Source organism: Apteryx mantelli, chromosome 8 (genome assembly GCF_036417845.1).
Source record: "Apteryx mantelli isolate bAptMan1 chromosome 8, bAptMan1.hap1, whole genome shotgun sequence".
NCBI lineage: Eukaryota > Metazoa > Chordata > Aves > Apterygiformes > Apterygidae > Apteryx > Apteryx mantelli.
Window position 1 is genome coordinate 29,353,138 of NC_089985.1, and position 24,016 is coordinate 29,377,153.

At 37.3% G+C, this 24,016-nt stretch overlaps 1 protein-coding gene across 1 annotated transcript in view; it reads left to right on the top strand.

Annotated features, from left to right (window-relative positions):
• The window catches only part of PIGK (phosphatidylinositol glycan anchor biosynthesis class K), a 73,404-nt gene that overhangs the window by 32,711 nt on the left and 16,677 nt on the right, over positions 1–24,016 (top strand). The window contains exon 10 of the mRNA XM_067301041.1: positions 17,628–17,703. Coding sequence (XP_067157142.1) covers positions 17,628–17,703 — 76 coding nt within the window. The remainder of the gene's footprint in view (positions 1–17,627; positions 17,704–24,016) is intronic.

The following is a 24,016-nucleotide window of genomic DNA, read 5'->3' on the forward strand; positions in this document are numbered from 1 at the left end:
AAAAAGAGGAGAAATGTAACAGAAAATGAGAGCCATTTGATAAAGTATTACAAAATTAAATTTTAAGACAAACATGATTAATACTCAGCTTTTATCACTTAGTAACTCCTGGTCAGCTGCTGATTGTCTTTAAAACAAAAATATGAGGACCATTATTAATAAGGAAAGTTTTAATGATGGAGTCCCGTAGTCCCTTATTAAGGAGATATTTTCATTAATTTGGTGAAAACGGTGGTGAAAGTTACATGAGGATTTTTTCTTATTTTCTTCTCCCCAGATGGTTTTCTGAGTACTCAGCCTGTAGTACAGTCTCAGCCTAGATGGTAAAATAGGCTCTGAAAATGTCTTTCACAGCATAAACCGTACGTAGACCAGTTAATTAAAGCTTTCATAATAAAAGTGGTCCCGCAGTGGGAATACTGTGAGTTCTTTATGGGGTTATGTGTTAGATCAACTGACTACGTAATGCTCTTGAGTATGGCAGTAGCAAAGGCAGCTTTAAAAGGCTTCGACATGTAAATCCCAAGACAGGGCAGTGATGGTAAGCTTGTGTGGTGTGCCCCCCCCCCCCAAATGATTTAAAACAGATTTATATAAAATACTAGCCTGCATACAGTCAATTGCCTGTGTCTTTGTGCCTGAACTGCTGTTCCGATACGAGCAATTTCTTGAATTTAAAGGCTGTTCTTTGATTTTTGTCTCTTGAATGCAATTGGCATTCTGCAGTGATTTGCTTTTGGGTATTAACTCTAATGTTTAGCCTATATATCGCTTCACAGTTGGGCAGAATTAGATTTTATGTGAGTGAACATCAAATGTACATGTAATAAGATTGCAAGCATCACTTCTTTTCTACTTCCTATACAACTCAAGTCTAAATTTGATCTTAGTCCTCATAGAGCAAAATGGTCCATGCTGGAATCTTAAGCGAATAAAAAAGCTATGAAAATGAAAAATACACATTAATATTCTACCCTAAGAGTGCTTTATATGAATATTGAAACAATCTAAAAGTTTGAGTACAAAAGAGAAACAAAAACCACTTTATCCTCTTCTTAAAATAAAACCTGAGTAGACATTAGCCGCTTCTGTCTCCACTTCAAAGGACTGTGTTAGTGTCTGCTTGGGTGCAGCATGCTTATCCTCTGATGTTTTAAAAATACGATTCTGTATCCTAGGCTGTACCATAGCCTGGGATTTTGCATATATATCAGTGCGGTTGTTGCTAATATCTGTTCTTCTGGAAAAAAAATAACATTGTTTCTGAAAAATCAGCCATTTTTCAGGACCGTTTTATAAAACGATAGGAAATTACAATGTTTCTCCTCTCATATAGAAGCATGTAGAGGAGTGAAACGTCTTGCATTATTCCCCCAAATTCTTCTGTGAACCCAAATGAAATATTTGTAGCGAGTTCCTTATTGTAAAGAGGGCACTGTATTTGGTGGTGGGTTGGCCTGAGAAGAGGACTTTTGCAGTGTGGCTGGTTTTCAAGCAGTAAGGCTTTGTCTTGGGGCAGTGCCTTATAAAGAGGCCCACGCATGAAGCACAAACTCTGGTGGAGGAACCAGGGTAAGAGCAGCAGTTCACATGCCTGTTCCTGCTCCAGTCAAACCTTGGGCAGGTAGCTGCTGCTCCCTGATGAGCCCCGTTTTGTGAAGACAGAGCGCTCTGTGCAGCGTGCCTGCTCTGCCTGAGGTTTGATCCGAAAGGCCTTTAGAAATCTTCCGGATCTCAGTATGAGGCCTTGTTATCACATAACACAATCTGTTCAGACTGTTGGGTTTTATGCGATATACTCCAACAGGGAGCTGTCAACGTGTACTTCAAGTTGGAAACTCATAAATGCTGTATTGCAAAATAGTTTTCTGTGGCATCTCTGTTAAGTTCTTCTTGAGCTTGTTTAATGCAAGCAGAATAAGAGTTGTTTTCTATCATTGTTTTATTTTTTCTTTTGTACTACATTTTTATAGATGTGTGAAAATGTGTGTAGTGCTGTTAGTGGCTCTTGCAGTCATTAAACATTACACATGTGAGAAAATACGGTCTCTCAGGGATGTCACGGAGTGGGAACCTGACTGAACTCCGACAATTGCAGTAGAGGCGACTAAGCTCCACTAGGTGGTGCCAGCAAATAAATCACCTTGCAAAATATTTCCAGATTTAATGAATATGGGGAAAGTGTGTCTTTCACTAAATTAGAACTGTCTTCAGTTTTCCATTGTGATTATGTACATTAGTTATTCGAATTTAACTCTTAACCCTATGTCTTAAGCTGTTTTTTTTACAGACAAGAAAAAAGTGCATTCTGTTTTGTGCATAGACTTGCATATCTGCCTTTCCGACAGCTTAAGCTGGTGTAATGATGTATCTATAGCTGAGGTGGTGTCTCGAAGAGGAAGCAGCAGAGAACTTCCCTGTGTTTCACAGTGCTATCAGAGGTGGTTGCTGTGAAATAATATCCTTCCTAGGGGCTTAAGAAGGCAATTTTTGACTTATCTTCTGCTTGGAGAATTCTCTCTCAGGATCCCTCTAATGGTTCATCATCTGCCAATTTCACACAATTACGAGAGAAAGAGATTTCAGACAGTAAATTACGATAGTGTGCAGTCAATTTATTGTGCTGGTAGAAGTGGAGTGAATAAGATTCCAATAGAAAGTCATTTTAGAAATACAATGTATATAATATAATGTATATTTTTGGTTTGTAGGAGTTAATGTACTCTGTCTAATAGATCAATGATTCTATTTTGTTTTATTTAAAAAAAAAAAAAAACCAAACCCCCACCCTGGAAACACTCCTTCATTGTACTCCTGGAGGTGATTATAATATAACATAATCCATTTTGTGTTGCACCGGCTATACCATTATGTTGAATTCAGATTACATAATCCCTCCCTATAACTCATTCTTCTACTAGTTTTTGTTTTCCTCATGCTTTTCCTTCAAAAGACCTGTTGTAGAGTGATGGCTTTATTAAAGATACACTGGCTAATACTCGGTCAACATCCTTTTTATAGCCACAAATCCTCAGCAGCAAAAACTTTTAAACGAAGGAAAAAAACATTCTTCAGAGAAGCAGAAATTCCTGGGGCCTTCCACGTATGGGGAGCCATCAGCACTGTTATTTTCTTGTCATAAATCGTATCTTACCAGAGCATGTTTGGTTTCCTGATGGATCCCAGGTTGCTAACTCTTTGGAGAGGGCGATGGCATTGTGGCTCTGCTGTGACACTGAGGCACCCCTGCCTGTGCTCAAGGGCGAGTGCTGCAGTGAAAATGTTGTAGGCTGCTTAGCAGTCAGCTTGAGATGGCAGGTGCTCTTCTGTATTGCTCTTTCCCCCACTACATCTCTCCGTCAAGCCTTTCTCTCTCAAAGAATACAGTGCATCAGTAAATACTATATTATCATGTTTCAGTCGAGGGCTCTGCAATAAGACAATGACTGCAGTCACTAAGCAGCTCTCTAGTGAAAGTTCAGTACTTTAAAGTACAGTATATTTACTGAAATGGAAATTTTTCATTTCAAAGTGACTTATCATATATTCATTGGTGGGGATGGGTGTGTTTGCCGCATTCATCCTAGCCTTCATAAATGCAGTGGAAGCAGTTTTGTTTTCTTTAGGATATAAGGCAGGGAGACATTAAAGCATGAAAAGTAAACCCAGCAATAATTAGCATAAAACACTGCATGTACAGTCTGTGCCCATGAAATCTCAATTGACCAAGTGCATACACTAACCACAAATAGTCAGTGCCTATTCTGAGTTTTACACTAAGGTCTTGGTAGAATATATAGTCTCCATAGGGTAGATGTAGAAAAATTGCTGCAGAGGTATTGTTCTTAAAGTGCAGAAAGACAGTATTCTTAATCTTCCTGGGTAGCAGACCAGCATATTCAATTGCTGCCATACACTTTTGGGTACCACTTACTCCAAAATCAGAGTAGAATTTGATATTTATGTTATGATGTGAGTATAAGGGCTTTTCAGTATGCATGTTAAAGCCCTTTGGTGTTGCTGCTGGAAAAAATTGGTGCCTACTGTTTTGTTTTTTTTAGTTATATTGCAATAGTGTTTGGGCGTCCCAGTCATGGATGAGGATCCACTGTAGCTAAGCTGTGAACATATGCAAGAAAGATACCCACCTGCCACCGCAGTGCTTACATTCAAAGTAGTCTAATGATTTTGTTAACAGATATGCTGAACATTCAGGGAAAAATGAGAGAGGAAACCACTAATTTAGAAATCAAGTCTGTTTTGCACAAAGCATTTAAAATACAAAGTTAAAAGATGCAGGAGAGAATGTAAACTCTTCACTTGACTTCCATATATTTGATAATATGTAGCATGCAAAACTGTAGAAAGAAAATACTTAGATATTACTTGTCTTTGTGCTTCTTCATTTTGCATTTTTTCTTTAACGTATTATTGTGCGATTAGCGTTGTTCCATTGTTTCTGTAACTGTTAGTTATTCCTTATGAAGGTTGTAAAAGAGAAACCTGGACTCATCTGTACTAAAAGAACCAAAAAACTTTTAATTCTTATCTCAATTTCATACTTGCCTCTTTATGTATATGTGTACACATATATAGAGTTATGAAGCAGCTTAGCTGCACTGAAGCATTTGTTCTTGTGCATAAGGTCTGTTGAGAGCCTAAAGATTTAAAATGGGCATTGTGATGTTTTCTGCTTTACACAGTCTGTTGCCAGTAGTATCTACTGATAATGTATACTTAATATTCAGATTTACTGATATAATGCTCTGTAGGTTGTAAACATTAGCAAGAAGAAATTGTTGTTAGGTAATGGAAGAACCTACCACTGGAAAAAGATAAAAACTGAGGTTATTTTAATAGTTTTGAGTCTTAGTTAAGTTTCCAAATATTTTTCATATAAGCCATTACATTCATCTCCAAAAGAAAGAAAAAACACAAATAATCCTCTGACAAAAGTCTCAAGAGTCTGGGTTTTTTTCTTTGTTTTGTTTTTGTTTTGGAAAGCAAAATCAGATCACCCATTTGACGTATATGCCCAGTTGTCTTTGGACGGTATTAGAAAGGCATAGTCAACTTAAGCTTGGGTATTTTCTGATTGAATACTGAAGGCTTAATTTTAAAAGTTAAAGTTCTATGTTAAAATAATTATTAACATTAGTCTTTGTTAAACATTTTCATTAGCATAATAATTCTGCTAATGGGCAAATTCTTTTTACCATAGGCAAGGTCCCACTCATGTAGGCGTTCTTGAAAAATGTGTGTTTTAATTTTGCAGGAACTTAATGTTTCATGCAAGTAGCTTTTGTTTTATTATTTCATAATGAAAATCTTGCTGATTACTTAAACATTGCTTAATATTTACAATATTGATGATTAAGATGTTGCAGGATTTTTATATATTAGAATTCATATCAACGTATATGTGGAAATAAACTGAAATTTCTTAGAAAAGCTCTTTGATATTAAATGTTTTAGCTCTTTAGTCTTGCCAGATAAAACACTTCTGAGAGGTGACTGTGAGAGGGAAAGATGGGGAAGGACATGCCTGTGGCCCACTCAGAGCTGCTTCTCTTCCTGCCTTAGCTTTGTCTCTTGGAGACTGGCCAGAAAAGGGAAGTTCATAGCTTGTGGCATGCTCAGAGCTACTGCATCTGTCTCTTCCCAGCAAGAGGAGAGTGAGCTAATCGCAAACCTGGACTTGGGAGGTGTCTGAGATACCAGATTTCAGGTCAGGTACTTGGATTAGAAATCACCTTGGAACATTAGAAATCTTGGTTGTCCAGTTTACTGTCTGGCTTTGGAGCCAGGCATAGCTTGCAAATCCAGGCATATCTCCTCTACAGCTATAGCTGACAGATGCTGGAACTGCTACAGCACTGAATTGAGTGGAAGGAGATAGTGTCCCTAGTGCTCAGATCTACTGCCTTGCCTGGACAGGCAGGGGAATCCCTGAGTTTGTATGCCTGTTGGCAGGTTGGCAAGTAATGTGCCAAGTATTGACCCAGGAAAAATATGAATTGCTGCTGCTTATATTCCTGAGAGCAGGCACAGAAGTGGTTCTGGCCTAAAAGCAGTGAACTTCGGATTATTTCTGGTCTAACTGCAGTCACTGAACTGAAAAAAGGGCTATGTGGGTGATATCAATTGTCTGTGGTAAACAGTAGATGAGTCCTTTCTGGCCCCAGTACTATGAAATAAGTGAGGGTAGAAATGCCGACCATAAAATACCAATATGAAGAGAAAGGGTGACTGCTCTTCAGAGTGACATGTTAGTCGGTTCATTGTTCAACAGCAGCACTCAGTAGCCTGCAGTACTTTGGCCTCAGAGAATATAATCTAGCTAAGTGTTTGGATTTGAGCTTGAGGTTTGGTCTGCCATTTAAAAAAAAACACAACCAAATTCCAACAAAAAGTACACAAGTCACAGAAAATCACAGTTTAGGACATTAGACTGAGAAAAGCTTAAGAGCTATATACATTCTGTGCAGCTAAAATGTGAAGAAAAGCCCTCCTAAAGTGGCTAACAATCCAATGTTATATAAGTACATGTACTGGCAGGAGAAATCTTTAGATCTTTTAAAGCGTTTACTGCTGGATGTTGGTTGATACAGAACGCTGCTCAGTTCAGTCTGCCATCACCTCTCTTATGACTCTTATAATTGGCTACAGAGAGAAACAAAGGAATAAACACAGTACTCGTGAAAGAAGGGAAAGGGTTTGGTTAAGTTTTGTACCGTATTATTTTGCAGTCCTTGGTGTATCTTCATTGTCTGCTTTATACAAATATGTTATCAATGATGATGTATCCAAAAAGATCAAATGCAACATTTAGTGTACAGGGGAGACTTGCTCAGTAAACCACTTCTTCAAAACACAGAACTGTCATTTTTAAGATTAATTTTCAAAGTGCCCAGGATACAGCATGTTTCTTTCCACACTTTATCCGTTATTGGTACAAATATATGCTTTTCTATACACTTGTAGAAAGAAGTTCATGGTGTCTACCATTTTCTTCTTGTTACTTCCTATCAATAGAGGCTGGAAGCTGACAGACTGAGTAGCAACCTCTCCTGGAGCCAGTAGTGGACACCAGGTTGAATATGAACAAACCGTGTGCTGTCATCATCAGTAAGGCAAAGTGTTTACTGAGCTACCCGAGAAGGAGTATGGCTAGCAGATTGAGGGATATTGCTATTATTTCTCTTTAATCAATGCTAGTGAAGCTCCATCTGAAATACTATTACTGGCTTTTGGTCTTCCCATTCAAGAGAGACACTGAGACTATGGAGAGATCTGGTGGAAGTTTGCCAAGATGGTCAGGGCCTAGAGCACCAGCCTGTGAGGAGAGACTGAGGGACCTGGGCTTGTTTAGCCTGGTAAAGATAAAGTATATAGCAGGGTATAAAGACGGTATAATGGCAGGCTATAACTGCTTGAAGTGCAGTTACAAAGATAACTAAGGTAAACTGTCCTTTTGGTAGCAGATAGTATAACAAGGGGCACTGACTATAAGTTGTGGCTTGGGAGATTCATGTTGTACATTAGAAGAAATGTTTGTGTGAAAAGGGTAGAGCAACGCTGCAGCAGGTTACCCAGAGAAGCTGCGGAGGTTTTGAAATCTCGGCTAGATAAAGCTGCGGCTGACTGGATCTGTAGACAACTTCAAGCAGGAGGTTGAATTAGATGATCTCCAGAAGTCCTTTAAAAACAACACTTCTGTTTAGTCATCAACACTGATGAATTTGAGTCCAAGGGCAGAGTATGGAGTTTGAAATGAAGGGGGGTGAGGTAGAAGAGGGTCTGATGATGGTGTCAGGCAGAGAACAGACATTACGACTGCTACTACAGATTCTTGTAGTGAGCTCGGCAGTCTCATGAGAAATTATAGCTGGATGGTACATTACATGACTCATGAACTGAGAAAGTAGAAATATACACTGTAGGGGTAGAAAAATGAGGACTTTGTGCAAAATTTATTCTCCAAATCTAGGTTAAACCTCAGTTTATTTCTTTAAAATGTGTATATTATAGGCTTTTTAAAAGGTGCTTGTTGTAAAGTGTGCCTTAACAATAAAAACATGCAGATACATTCTGTTTAGTTTGAACAAAGCCAGAAGGAAACTGTGGTATCAAACAAAATATGTACTTAATGGAGTGATGACTATAAAGGCTAATTATGACGACTAAATAACAGAATTGCTGTCCTGGCACATTCCCATGTTAATTCTTAATTTAAAAAAATTCTTCCTGCTGATTTTTCTGACTTCCTGTGCACTGACAGTTGTTGGTGGATTGGTCTATATAAAGATTATGCATTGCTGATAAATTTTCAGTTACGAAAAATTAACAAGCTTGCCCTGTCCAGCTGAAAAGTATAATTCTAACATTTACTGCTAGTAGTATTTAAACAGTGCAAATGACTTGGATGAGAGGGAGGATTTGATCTTTTCTTCTTTGAGGTTTCTGTGAAATTCAGTCATGTGTTTCCATAGCAGTCATAGAGCAATAATAACTTATATTTTTTAACCACTCTTTTTAACTATTTCCTGTGCAATTAGGAAGGACTAGGACAAAGGGGATAAAGTTATAGCATCAGTTACTAGGTAGCACACATGATCTTCAAGCAAGATTGAACGTTAACTCAACGGGGTGGAAGCTGTTCTTCTCTGACTGGTTTGGACCATGTAGAAGTCCTTCTGATATTGCTGGATTCATCTGTATAAACATGTCCTGAGTTTGGGAAATTTGGCAGAGTCTCTTCTCTTCTCTCTTTTTTTCTTTTTCCCCAAGCCCTGCTGCTTGTGAGAATGAATTAGTTTTAAGCAAGGAGCACCTGATTTAACTGTGGACTCAAATGCTGATTTTTCAGTGATAGAGGACAGACTTAACCATGCCTTTTATCTACAATTTTTGATTAGCATTTTGTGCTTCAGCATCATCATCATCTTGAAGTTTAAATTCTGAGGAGATTTTCTAATTTACCCAAAATGTGGAATATTTGAGATAACAGAATGAAGCCCTGCAGGTCATGCATTTTCCAGTAGCAGCAAAGTCAGTTCTGCTTACTTAAGCTAATATTCTTTTTAATACTCTTTCTGTGTCTTGCACTAAGTATGAGAATAGGAGCAAGAAGAACAGAGAGTCTCCTCGGTGACTTGCACATGTTTTCACCAAAGTCATTGGTTAGGAAAGAGTAGAGAAACAGTAACAATCAGTATGAGGTTGGCTAAAACACATTATGTATTTCTGTTGTCTCTTTTTAGAAGCTTGAGATGATTAAGGATGTGTTGCTTGACAAAAGTTAATCACCTGACAGTGTTTAGGTAGGGAATTACTAGTGTATTATGGAGTGGCAAGGGTAAAGCACTACAGTCAGATAACTGGAAACATTTGTTACAGTCTAGTTTTATGCAGCTTAGAAAGCTCACATGTGTCTGTCAGACTCTGGAAATGCTAACAGACCTCATCGGGCCCAACAGAAATCATCTTGCATTCAGAGACTTAATGTATTCTATTAAACTTCAGGAATAAGTCTGTATAGCTAGTCTGGGTGAAAGTTTTTCATGTTTATTAGAAAAGAAATGAACAAATTACAGGAAGTAGTTTGCATTTCCAAACAATAAGATGCTTTGCTGCTTTATTCAACAGGAGTATATCTCTGTAAAGGCCAACACACTAAATTAAAATACTTTTTTCTTTCAGTGTGAATCAGTAGCCTCCTTCTTCAAATAATCATAAATCATAAATCTGATTGTGTCTAACATTGATTTAGTTTTTCATTATATCAGAGATCATTTTTTGCCTTCTGTTTTTGTGTCTTCTCATTGTATTGTTCATTTTTGTACGATCTTCTTTTTAAGCCATCTTTCATGGTACGCCACCTGCTGCTGTAAGCATTGTGAGGGGGAGGTCACTGCAGATCCTTGCACTAAAGGATCTTGGTGTGCTTGGTTGTACTTGTGAATCGTGAGGTGCCTGCGTATTTCCATTGTAGACATAGCTCCCTCCCTTCCTCATCTTTGAATATGCACTACCTGCTTACCCATTGAAAGACGTGACTTTCAGGCTCCAAAGCAATGATCTGCAAAAGATGCACATTAGCATTCTGCTAGACAGTCATGCAAGGTCACCCAAGGTAAGCTGCCAGCTGTCCGGTTTACCAAAGCTAGTACAATGGAAGTGAGTGAAATTGTTTGCATTATTAGGTAAAGCAGATTCTTAGTGGGGGACAGCTACACTCACCTGAGCAAAGGTTGCCACAACAATGTTTTATACTGAAATGTTTTCTTAAATAGTCTAAAGACTCATTTTGACTACTTAACTGAAGAAATTGATACCATAAAGGAGACACTGTGAGGACGTTATCTGGAACGCTTCTGCTTTTGAATATTTACTACTCTTGTTTGTGGCTAACAGTATGATTAAATGTTTTTATAGGCTAATCTTGCATTTCCTTTTTAAAAAATAAGAAAAGAATTGACTAATATACTTACAGGAGGAGAGCAGAGTTAAGTGTTCTCTCCTTTTCAAGCACTGGCATTTTCAATGTACATTGGTACTCCTATTGGTTAAACATACCCTATTCTTAAGAATGTGTAAGCTAGGACTTAGCAGATAGATCAAGTACCTGGCATTAATCCAAGGTCTAATTCTTAATCTTCTGTAGAATGGATATGGTAGATAAATTTCTCAATGGCCAATTTTAAAAACTATTCACTCAAACCTGACATAGCCCATTTCACTCTGTCTTTAATAGGGTACCTAATAACTTTTTCTGATGTGGCACATAAAGCTCTGGTATTTTGTTTTCTTTTTATTGTCAGATGCAAACATGTTCATGTATTTACAGTCAATAAAGCTATCAGTGCTATACCTGGATTTAGATTAATAATTTCAACCTTTCACTCTGAGATGTCTGGTTTAGGCTGCTGCTGCATGTTTTTGTATCCTTTGATCACATACTGGCTGTCAGATCAGTTGCAGTATTTCTGCCTTTGAATCACTCTTAGAAGCGGGACAATCCATTACTGTATTTTCGTTTATACTATTCACAAGTTATCTGTTAAACAAACAAGGTTTCAGTTCAGGAGCAGTGCGAGTTACATATATCAGCAGCTAATAAAGATGAAGGTAATCCCAAAGTCCCTTCTTATTTAATGTCTCTGTCTCTGATAGCCTGTTTTCTTTACCCCGTTAACACTCTGACTTTGATTTTGTGCAGTTTCTGAGGAAGGTGATTGTATACTAGAACTTACCTTCAAGGAACAATACTTTCAAAGAGGTGCAGTATTACCTATGCATGGATCATATGCAGGAAAAAATGTGTGGGCTGAGACAGCAAATCTACAGACTGTGTAGGAAGGAAGAAATACCGTCCTTAGTCACAGTAACATATAGAATTAGTGAATGTCTACATTCGCCCAGGGAGCCAAGTTTTAGAGCTGAGTTATAGTTTGTCCTGACTTTTTTCTCTCTCAGAGTATCCTAACAGATCATTTCTGCAGTGAGCAAGCAAGTTAGTGATCACATGCTGCTCTTTTTTCTCTACCGTACTTTTGCCATACTTGCATGAGATAAAATGCATCCATCCCTTAAAGCCACTGCTGCTATTCTGTGTAGCAGACCATAGGTTGGATTAGCACTCGTGACAAAACGTGACACCTCTTGATAATAGGGATTTATATTTCTTCAGTACACGTTGACTCTCTCGGGATTTTTCCCATAGAATAGCATGTAAGTATAAATAACAAATAAGATTTTTCACTAAATATCTTGACACATTTTACTGGATTTACATTCACTTTCACAGTTTCTGTTTCATGCTTTCTTTCCTCCATCTAAGAGCAGTCACGGTGGCAATATAAAAATAACTTTCAAATTGAATTTTTCAAGATTGTCCTCTTCTGCTATTTCTTACTGCTTCCCACTTCCCTTATGATTTCATGTTTCTTTCTAGTCTTCTCCCTGAAAATCAAGATCTCCTTATGCTTTGCATTACCAGCTGTCAGGCGTGCTGCAGTATAGGCTGATATGCCACTGTGTTAGCTTGCTTTGGCACTGTTGGCAGCACTCTGCTGTCATGCTCAATTGAGACAGAAAGGACCATTTCCTACTGGAAAATTAATTCATGAAAAGTGACTTTTGTTTTTGTAACAGAATTGTTTTGAAAGAAATTAAACACAAAGAAGTTTGCATTACAATAAATTAGTTCTTAATTTTATAAAGGTTTAAGTGTCAGATATAAATTAACTAAATGGTGAGGCCAACTATTTTGTGAAATTACAGCCTCAGATTGCATCAGATGTGACTTGAGCACAAATTCCATCAACTGAGATGATTTTTTGATTTTGTTTTTTTCCCCTGACATAACTGGTTTTGAGCAAAAGTGGACGTAACCCCAGGCATCTGGGAATTATCTTTGGAAAAGGAGTAGTAGCCAACTTAATTGCATCCTTTTGTGAAAGGGAGAAGCAACGTCAGGATGATGATTAGGGAGATGCTCTTTCTCCTGACCTGTTCTCTTCCTCCATCCTGCAAAGGAGAGGAAGAAGTAGAACGTCTTCTACGTTTACCTTTTTCTCCTTTCTAGTCATGGTCTTTCTATCCTTTTTGCTTTCTTTAGAAGAGGGTTTCCTTTTACAGGTAGTGCTTCTAGTCTTGAAGGCCCAATGATAGTGGACTAGTAATCTTAAGGCTAGCGTAAAATGTGGTAGTAGTTTTGCTGTAAGTCCTCACATAATTCTTTTTAGTCTTTATTGACTACCTTAATTATGGGGTTTTTTTGATCCACCTACTAAGCTGACCAAACTAACCAATGTATAAATCTCTTAATATGGAGCATGAGCTGCTTCTGTACTTCTGAATTAAACCGACTTATGCACTGTCTTGCAGTCCTCTCTGGTGTTTAATTGTTATCATGGTCCCTGATGTGGTTTTTGCTCGTGGCAGCTGGTGGTCTCCCAGACAGTGTTTGCACATGGTTCAGTGTATAGCAAGTGCCTAGAGTGTTCTCAATAGTCAGTTTTGGATGCAGCCCCCCCTCTTTTGGGGGAAAAATTCAGACATGTAGGTGTGAGCTATCTCATGTTGCTTAATCTTATTGGCAGAGAGCAGTCTCTTTTTAAAATTTTATTTAAAAGACTATTTAAAATGTAGCCTGTGTGCCCACTTGTGGGGGCTGTTAGGCTTCAGTAGTTGTTTCTGGCCTTTTCCCAGGATAGACAAGCCTAGACTTCTGTTCTTGGAGGTTTCAGGATGGATGACCTTTCATGCAAGTCTTTCATAGGCAATGTTTTATCCTCACTACTGTTTATAGGATAGCAATTTCTTGTTGCATCATCCAGTTTTCACCTTTGTTAGAAGGAATGGCTGTACTACAGGTTATGTTGATATAATAGAAGAAGCAGAAAGAAAATCAATTTAGAGGAGGTCTCCTTGTACAAGTTATACAAACATTTAGAGCAGTAAACTGGTGCTTGGTCTGGTAAATGGAAATGAGATATAGAGAGCCTTTATACTAATGTAATTTTTTTCGGAGGAGTTTATATTGCTATATCTGTTAAAACTAATACTGAAAGTGGTATTAGTAACTGACATAGTTACACTGGTAGAATTTATCTGGTGTAGAGCAATTCATTCCGTGCTGGGCATTTTAAAGGCATTTTTCAAACTGAATGTATGTAAGTACTTGAAAATTCAGGCCTGGCAGGAACCTCTGGGTCATAAAGTTCAATTTCTGTCTGTCACAGGCACCATCACTTGATAGGAAAATTGCAAAGATAAATGCACCAAAAAGCTTATTTTTCTCAAAAATTTTTACTTTTTATTTGGTTAAAATGCAACATAGAAACTTCTAGGTGTAATTCACTTTTTTGAGCTAAAAGGAATGTCACTATTATTAGATACTTCTAAGTTTGCAATGTATCAATAACTATAAACAGTGAATAAAATGGTAGCTCATTTTGCTATGGTAGCTCAGGCCTGACTCATGATCAGAAACAAAGGCAGAAGTGGATCAGAAAACCCCTAGAAAAACATATGTTGAAATATTCTTCAGGTTGATCAGAGAAGGGAAAAGAGTTGGGATGAAAGCATCAAGGAAAACTGTTGTAAAGTCATATATACGCTTATAATATTTGGTCAAAAAAAGATACTCATTAATGGTCAGTAAGAACTTGCTGAGGTTGTTGGTTGGCTCACTGATCTGCATAACCTTTTCATAGTTGATTTTTGTTAGATTTGAGCATATAGTATGATTTGAGCATATAGTACTAGGAGGAGGGGGTATGTTCTTTCACTTAACAAAATACCATGCGATAGCTTTAGTTGACAGCACTGCACTATCATAATAGTGAATACTACACATTGTCACACGTGCAGAGATCATTTACCAGGACTTACTCTTGCACTTTGTTCAGCAACCCTCAAATGCCCAAAGTTAATTGATACGCTTGTTTATCATAGCTGCTAGTTCAAGTTAATGATTTGTTCCACATACGTCCTCATCCAGTTGAGGAGACTCATCTACAGAAGAGAAGAATCAGAACTCTCTTTTTGTAGTCTTGACGGGTAGTACATCACTGAGTATGTATACCAGAAGTTCAAGGCATTTAAGCAAAAATTTTGAGAGAACAATTTTGAACTTTACCTCCAAAATACCTGTGTGTGTGTGTGCATAAATTTATACATATATATATAACAGTGTAGTTCGATTGGCTTGATTTTTTTCAGAAAATAAACAAATCTACAAAATAATCTTTCTTGATCTTGAAAGATTCCTGTCAACCTAAATTTGTTTTAAATCTAAATCTGATTACTTTAGAAGAAATATTTATACTATTAGCACCTCCTTTTTTCTTTAATAATGCTTTCTAAGGCTCAAAATTGTCTTTATAATTTTTCTCTACCTTCTTACTCCTCTGACATTTTAAGAAAGGTCTTTTTCTGTGATTGACCAAGGAAGGTGTTTGACTATGCAAAGGAATGCTGTCTCTGTCTAGACAAAAAGCATTGCCAAATGTACAAAGTCCTTGATAGAACAGGCAAGCATTTTTTCCTGCTAACATTCAGTTTATAGTAACTTTAGGTGTTGCAAGTATTTCATTTGGAGATTTGAGATAAGGTTTTTTTTTTTTTTTTTTAGGTTTGCGGTGGAGACTGTGGAGATAGTGTTTGAGATCTCAGTGAATATTTTGTTCTGTGTACAGTGGTTTTATATATAGAACTGTGACTAAAAATGGGCTTATGTATCTGGTATCCATAAATCAAGGTGCTGTGTCAGCTAGCAGTATCCTGCTAGAAGAGAAGTTACCTCCAATTCACACTGACTGTGGATAGCTAAATAAACAACGATATGCTTGCCAGTCAGGAATCATACCTCCAAGGATGATGCAAATTAGTAAGGAAATAAGTAAAAACATTCATTCTGCCCACCACAGCTGAGTTAACGTGAGTATTTGTGCAAAGTAAGGTTTATTATTAAAGTGCTGCTATATTGCTAAGTACCTGCCTATGATGAACAAAGCCAAGGAGCAACTTTCATAGCTAAGAGGCTTATTTAGTGTACTGATCCTGGCACTTAAATGTGCCTTTGGAGGCACGTTTATTTTCCACTTGCATTCTGCCTTTCCTTGCCTAGTACATTTGAGAGAATGAATTAGTAAGGGAGCAGAACAAGCAGGTCTGTATTTCTGTTGTGTGAGATTGTCTCTAGTTCTTGACTGGGAGAATCCTTGGCTCTGAAGTTGTTTTAAGCTCTGATGCTTGAACATTAACAGCGGTATATTCATGCTCTGTACCTTCCACATTACCTCTGTAGTTGGTATGTATTTAAAAAAAATTGATGGGATTTCAAAAGAATTAATGCTACAACTAGTTACCTGAACCAGCGTTTTACTCAGCAGTGGAGAACTTGAAACCTTTTCGAACAGCTCAAAAAGACCTGAATACTTCCTGAAAAGCCACTCGATTGTGAATTGTCCTGCAGAAAGTAATAAACAATTGGAAAGGCTTTTTGAAATGGATGATAATTTTTCCTGATATTTCCACAGAGCACAATAAAATAATTACTTCATTCAGTTGTCACCTCCTCGGAGCACAGATCATTGTTCTTGAAGTCTGGGAAGTAACTGGCATGCTGCGAGTGCTAAGTCATCATTGGCGCAGCAGTCCTCTCTCGTAAAATCCCTTTAAGTAGATCAGCTGTTTCAGTAGATCAGCTCCAGTAATTCAGAGCTTGCTTACTTAATTTTTCTTAAGCACATTAAACAGTTCTCGAGGAATTGTGGCTGTAATCTCTGAAATATTGCCAGATTTCTTTGATTCTGCTCTAATTATTTATTTCATATAAAGTAAGTCTTTCATACTTCCTTATACTCTGTTCATTACAAATTTGTGGGTATTCCTCTTTCCTCAAGCTCTTACTTGGAGCTTAAAAACACTGCAAACAGCAACGGAAAGCCAGAGCTGGAGGAAGGAAGAGATGTGCATTTACTGTCCTCTCTTTTGCAACAGTGTGTTGACTCCCAGTACAGAGACTAACCCTGCAGTCCCTGGCTCTTACCTGACAGACCGTCTGCAGGTCAATTAACCATCCACGGATGGATCCGTTTTGACTAGAATGGGTGTAAATTAGTCCTTTTGAGTCTGGAAAATGTGTCTTGCTCACTGCATGGAAGTAATTCTGCCTGAGCTCTGGGGAAAGGCCTTGTTTTTGTAGGGATTTTTTTTTGCTTGCTTTCTTCTCATATTACTGAAACTCCTAGATTCAGACCTCTGTAGTACAAGGATTGAGGAATGATTGATGAAAACCTTGAATCATACTTTGAAAATGTAGCACACACTGTGCTTTTCCAATAGAAGAAAGCAGTATACTTGAAAGCTTTAAAACATGTTTTCATATTAATTTGCTGTCACTTAAATGGTCTTTGAAGAAAATGTTTCTGGATTCTGAATTTTCAGTCATAACTACAGTGCATTTTAAGTTTTAAGGGAAATGATGCATTTTGTTTGTAAAGCATTCTACTGCTGCTGTCCAGGCCAGTTCTTGGGCTTGCTTGAAACCAGTAGGACACATTACTTCACTGGCATTGCGCAAGTGTTGGTGCTGTTTTAATTTATAATTCAGCTGAACACCGATGGGCACTTGCAGCAAAAATGGGAAAGAGAGTGAATAATCCCTCTCGCCTTTTGAGATGTTCATAGTTGAGTTACGTTAGCAGGGTAAGAGGCTTGTATTGTTAACAGTGCAGAATCGACTCTGTAAACTCAGAAGACTTCTTTCTGTGGGGATTTCAATCCAGCATCTTTCATCAGTGCTCTGTTAGTCTGAAACTAAATTAAAAGATTTTCTTGGGTTTCTGCTGCTAAATTTGTGTTTTATGTGCCTTAGTGGAGGGAAAGAATCCGCAGTAGTACACACATTCCTGTTTAAATAACTTACTGCTCTTAACTATATAAGAAAAATATTTTATTATGGACTTAAAGTATGCTTTTGTTTCACTTGAAGCAAAATAATCCCTTAGGTACATACTTTTAACAGCATTGTACCTGCAACTCTTAAATTTCCATAATTTAACTTGGTAAACATTGTAAGAAGTTTCATAATTGTTAACTTCATTTCTTCCTAGGCCTCCAAAGGATGAATTAGCAGCAGAACCACTAAAGTATGCTGAACAACTTCCTGTGGCTCAGATAATACACCAGGTATGCCTTTCTGTTTTAAGGATTTTCTTTGAGGATAAACAACATCTGTAATGCGCTTTTCTGGGTCATAGAGAAGCAATGTGCTTATGCTGAAAGTATGTAAAAACAACATATTCTTGTTCAGATGACAACTATTAAATTTTAAAAGTGTTATTCAGAACACGCCAATGAAAAGATGCTTGCTGTATGACACAATTTTCACTTCAGAGGTTGCTGTTAAAATTGTACGTGTCTACTGATTTAAAAGAAAAAAATCCATGAATTTCTTCTATTTCGCATCTTGATCCAAATCATATTCCCATTCCTGAAAACACAGCTGAACTGTAGCATCATTATTGTGGTATAATTGTCATGAAGAGCTGAGTAGGGAAAACAATCTCCCTTCCCAATATAATTCTAAATGAGGTGTTAGCAGTATTTCTATCTCCAACTACTGCAGTGTCCTTGTACTTTCTACTTTGTACAGGTTTTTTGCTTGATTTTTGTTTTTTGCATGATGAAAAAGAGATTAAGATTTTTGCCTAGTTTATACCTTCTAACTGTGTCTAAATCAGTGGAATAGCACTTAAATAGATGCACAAATGAGGGTTGACGTGGACATTTGAGTTGGGATTGAATAACAGGATACAGTTTTTATTTCAGCCTGTCTAATTTAATCAATCTGTGACCAGAAGGGGCAAGAGATCTTTTCTATGCAGAAGATTCTATCCTCTCTTTTCTCAGAGTTCAAGGTCTAACTAGCTTAATTCTCAGTCCGTCCTACTGGTGGACTAGATGTTGGTAGCCCAGCCTGCATTCATATTTCTTCCTTCTGCAGCTTGATTCTTGACTGTTAATGACAGTGGACTCTGCCTGCTCTGTGGAATGACCTGTGGCCAATAACATGCATGAAAGTTGTGACGTACTGTAAAACATAGGTCTTGAAACTTAGTATCTCCCTTCTTGGTGATGCTCTCAAAAAAGCAAAAAGATACTACTCTGTTTCAGTTAATTTGGAATTTTCTCAGGAAAATCTATTTTTGGACTTATTTTGGGGTACCTGTCCTGCTTCAGGGATTGAGAAACTGTAAATTTTCTGAAGTCAGGACTGAATAGTTCAGGTTACTGTTTCCCTGATTGTATCTTACAATATGGAATATATCAGCTAATCAGGTTTACTCTGAAAAAGTGGGGAAGATCATGACAGTTCACCTTGGGAGACAGAATGATACAGTCCATTTACTGCCTTGAGACAACAAAAACTTCCAACCTGAAAAATGGGACCTGATATTGGTCAGGATAGTAATAAGCCAGAGTAGACAATGTTCAGTACAGCCATGGCTTCAGACTTAGCTGGAGTTGAACAGTTAAAGATCAACAGGAGCAAATGAAAGTCCACCAAATGTCAAAGTGGCTTACAAAATCCCATGAGAATTATTTATTATTGTAGATCTTTCTTTTTCTTTGTCAATCAGTGTTTTTAAGCAATTGAGTTATTGCTGCAGGCAATCTAGTTTTACCTTAAAGGAAACATGAGCTTTATTTTAAAAGTTTCAAGTGTACAGGTCTTTTCTGCAAGACGTGAACACAAGGGATTTTTAAAACTTTTGGCTGAAATCTGCACCTCTGGGAGGAATATCTGATGTGTTCAGAACATGGAAGATTGGAAATCAGGACCAGTTTGTATGTCAGAAACTCCCTGGTGTTGTCAGAGCTTCAAATGACCCAACAGCCTGCAAATGTCACATTTAAAATTCTGTGTTCATGCCTGACTCTCAGCATAAATGAATTAAACAGCAGAGCAGGCAGCCAGTCAATATGTTCTTAACAGTGAGAGTGAGCAGTGAAACAGTTTGTGGGTTGTTTGGAATCAGTAAATAGAAACTGCACAGAATGGCTCACCTAGAGGAAAATCTCAAATAGGAAACAGAATTAACCTTTAAGATGGTCAACCAGACAAAATGTCATAGTAATATTTTTGTAGCATTAAGTAAGTAATAACCAGGGAGACTTCATTTGGCTACTGTGTGTTACATTGCAATAGAATATTGCACTCTGGAAAGGCAAAAATGTGGGGGGGTTTTATGTACTCTTATCTGCTTGCTGTATCAAATTTACCAGTATTATAGAGCTGTGATCCACACAGCAGCTAGACAGGCCTAATTTAACTGGAAAACTCTTTGATGTAGAGAAGCAGAATAAAATGATCATTGTTCAGCTGTCACGTGAGGAAGCCAGGCATCATCTCCTAGCTTTGTATGGTGTTGATGCCATTTTTGAGCCCCAAGGGGCTTGTAGCAGCTAAGCATACTCTACACCAGTTGATTAACATTTCTAAGTTCATAACATGTCCTTCCTGAGGGACCTTTGACAATTGGAACATGTAGTGCAAGGACCATGTTAAGTTTATATAAACAAACATTTTTTACTTTGAAAGTATCAAAAAGCAGTGAATGCTGTTTGTGGTACTAATCTCTGATGCTCCGTCCAAATGGATAATCACTGTTTGATATGGCCCTTTGCTGGTTCTGTAGCGAGTGTAAGATTTTCTCATGTTAACCCCTCTGCATTTTACCTCTAGGTAGGATTAAAAGACATCAGTAAGGATCATAAATGATTCCGATGCGTAAGACAGTTTATATTTGGCAATATATATTTGGAATACTTAAATTGGCAAAAACATGTAGAAAAGCACAAGGCAATCTGGTGAATAAACAGAACCAAATCTCAGCTTTCCTTCTTAAATTAAATAATTATAGTATATTACAAGCATTCAAACCGTAATCATTTAGTCTTCAGATGAAAAATTTAAATAAATTTCTAAATAGCAAAAGTTAAGCTTTAAGAAGAATACCCCCATAAGACATCTTTTTTAATGAGGTTCATTATATATAAAATGCTGCTATGTAAAATGAGTTTGAATAGTAAGGGCAGAAAAAATAGAGAGAATACTTAAATTCTGCACTTTTGATATGGCTCAAACAGCTCTAGTGAAAGAACAGGGGAAACTGCATTTGAGAAGATTCTGTTTTCATTTATCATAAAGAATATTCATTACTGGGCCTTCAATTCAGCACAGTATTTTAATAAAAGTACTGAACTTCAGTGACACTACTCATGCTCTGAATGTTACTATGTGGTAATATATATTTGCCTAACTGTGATTTAGGATATCGAAGAGACTTAAATTGTAGCAAAGTGACAATACAGGTGTCTTACTGATGGAAGAATGTTTTATTGATGAAAGACACATTTCAGTGGATAAATGCCAGATGTCCTGATGTTGTTATAATTGAAAACAAAAAGGAAATGGCAAATTTGGATCAGAATCAACTTGTATACTTATTTATTATAGTCCATTGTAAAATACCAAGCAGATAAATTAGCGTGATGTTAAAAGAGAGTCAGAAGGACAGTACTGAGTTGCCCCATCTGGTCCAGCTTGAGGCGATTGACTACAGTCTACAATAATGGAAATGAAATAAGAAGTTTTAAGAAAGAAGATGGGAGAGGGATCTCTAGAGTTATAGATGGAGAGACTGATGGTCATCAAAGATGACTGAGGAAGTGCAGTGCAACTGCAGTTCTGTATTGTCTTGCAAGAAAGTCTTAGTTTCCATGATTTCTATGATTCTGTAACTTCAGTCTGCAAGAAAAAGCCTTTTGGTTTGAAGATTAGTTTTTATTCATTCTGAGGACCTCATTTTGATATGGCGGAGGGGTGTTAGTTTATTGCATTCATCGATGTTATTCCTGTTTCATGCTTATTTAATTGGGAGAGATTTTCTTTAGCAGCATTTGGCAGAAACTGTTGAAACAGTATTAACAAAGTAAAATACACCATGGTGTATAGATTTTTTTTTTTAAAGCATTCTTTGATTATCTGTAGCAGAACAGTTTTAGCTTTCAGACTCAAATGTATTCACAAACATTAAATGGAAGTGATTTTTGTGTGGCTTATGATGTTTGTGAAATACTCAGTATGGAAATTAACCCATCACATGCTGGTGCATAGTCTTTAAAGCATAACTTTATAATTCAGGGATGCTGCTTGTGCCTCTCTCCTCCTGGCCTCAGTTGTTATGTTTCAAGGGGGATCTCTCACACTCGGTCTCTGTCTGTCCTGATGGTGAAATGTTGGTGAGGATGGTCCTTCTTTGTGTTTAGTCTTCTAAAATAGCAACTCCTCTGGGGAAAAAACTGTAGGCACCTGGGAGTTTTACCCTTTGTTTCTTCCTCCCAGAAAAAAGACTAGATGCTTTGTGTTTCGTGTGCATATTTACTACTTGAGTCTTTTAGAGATATGAGCCTCCATTTTTTTTTGTTTTTGTTTTTCCCCCACATTTGTTGGGTTTGTTTTTTAACTGTTGTCACTGGCTTCATCCACCCAGCTTGAATTGACTGGATTAATTCCATATGAGCTGGATAATATTCTTGTAATGTTTTTGCTGAGAGCCTGGAGAGGGATGAAAAATATGGTGGTAACCACTTATTGGCCTAGGGCTGTGTGAGTAGCGAAGCCATTGGTGGCTTATACTGAGAAACAAATACAGAAAACAGGAAATCATTAAAACAAAAGTCCCTTGGGCGAACACCGTACGCAGCTGTTGGAGTCTGTGCAGAAGCTAAGAGCTGAAGAGGAACTGCTACACACGGGGCCCAAACTGTCAGCCACCGACCCAACATGTCAACCCTTTGGTGTGAACATTGTGTTCCCATAGGTCCACATTGTGCTGGTCTAAACTGGACCAGAAGGGCTTGAAGCTCTGATTTGTGTGTGTTTGTGTTTTGTTAAACAGGAATTGCTATCCACTCGCTATAGCTATCCTGCAAGTAAATAAATTTTAGATTATATGCTACTCAGTAGTGAGATTTTGTTCTAGCGACATCACTGCATCCAGTCTGCTGATGACAACCATGTAGATAAAGACTGATGGAAGAAGCTCTCCTACCTGAATGTACAAGCCAGCGATAGTAGAAGCTACAGCTTTCCTATGAAAAGATCTTGACAGATGCTACTTTAAATGGATAGAGCTGACACTCATGTTTCTTCAACAAAGAGGTCTTCTAACCAATCCAGGCTCACCGGACAGGTCTGCATATATACTTAACTGTCTGCTCTTGCACGGGAAGGCTCGCTTCCTTTTGTACAATCTGGGTTCCACTACAGACCAGAACTATATATGCAGAGCTGTCTTAACCAACATTTTTCTGATATAAACTTCCCACTGGTGGTTTTTTATCAAGTTGGATAAAACTGCTCTTGCTAAGAAATATTTGAATTATTGTTCTTCAGATTTTTTTGTTTTCTAGAGGAGTAAGACAGGACACGAACCTTAAATAAATGGACTAATATTTGCCACTTTGACTGTGTCAGTGTTCACTGTATGTGTTTCCTGGGAAACCACTGCAAACAATGCCATCTAATGAGGAATATTTGTTTAATAAAGTGAAATTGAAATAGTAGATAACTTATCATGCATTTGCAATTCACATTTATTTAACAGACATTAACTTGAATTTAAAAAGCTTAGCTTTTCTTGCATAATCTAAGTATGAAATTCAGATACTGATTTTCACTGATAAAAGATCTTTAAAATTTTTTAAAGAAATACTGTTTTTGTCTGCTTTGTTAGGCAGTGACAAGCAGTTGAGTCAGAATACATTTGTTTGCACATTATTAGGCTCATTTCACTTTAATCTGTTGAAAATGCAATGTGATTAGCATTTTAGAGATGTTATTTGTGTTTTATAAAAGCCATTAGGGGTGCTTTAATCAAGCATGGAAGGTGCTTAATAGCACAAAGGTATTACAGATTTTTATTTTTGATGCAGACAGTAATATTGTTTCATGGACAATAATTTATTAAAAATTTTAAAGTACTTTAATAAGTGATACTTGCTTTTTACTGTATCCTTATAGGCTAAGAGATTCAAAAGCATGTGTGATATACAGATGTGTCAGGTTGGATGTGTAAAGTTTTAGATGCAGCTATTTATATGTTCTTTGAAAATCCATTCCTGTAGATGAGTTTAAAGATAGCTTTAAATCATAGCTTGCATTTAAAAACTTTTGTCAGAGTATTCAGCTGGATGGTGTCATAGATAAAATATGACACTTCATCTTGTGGGTTCAAAAATTGCTGCATCTGTTAGAACAGTGGTCTTTTCAGAAATGTCTCTATGAAAACTGAAATTTTTCAGGATGGCTAAAAATGTAGTGTTTCATATCAAAGATTAGAAAATACTCCCACTTTAAAATCCAATTTTATTTTAACATAAAGTATAATATATGGTTGCCCTGCATAGAGAAACCTTGGCTCCATTTCTGTAG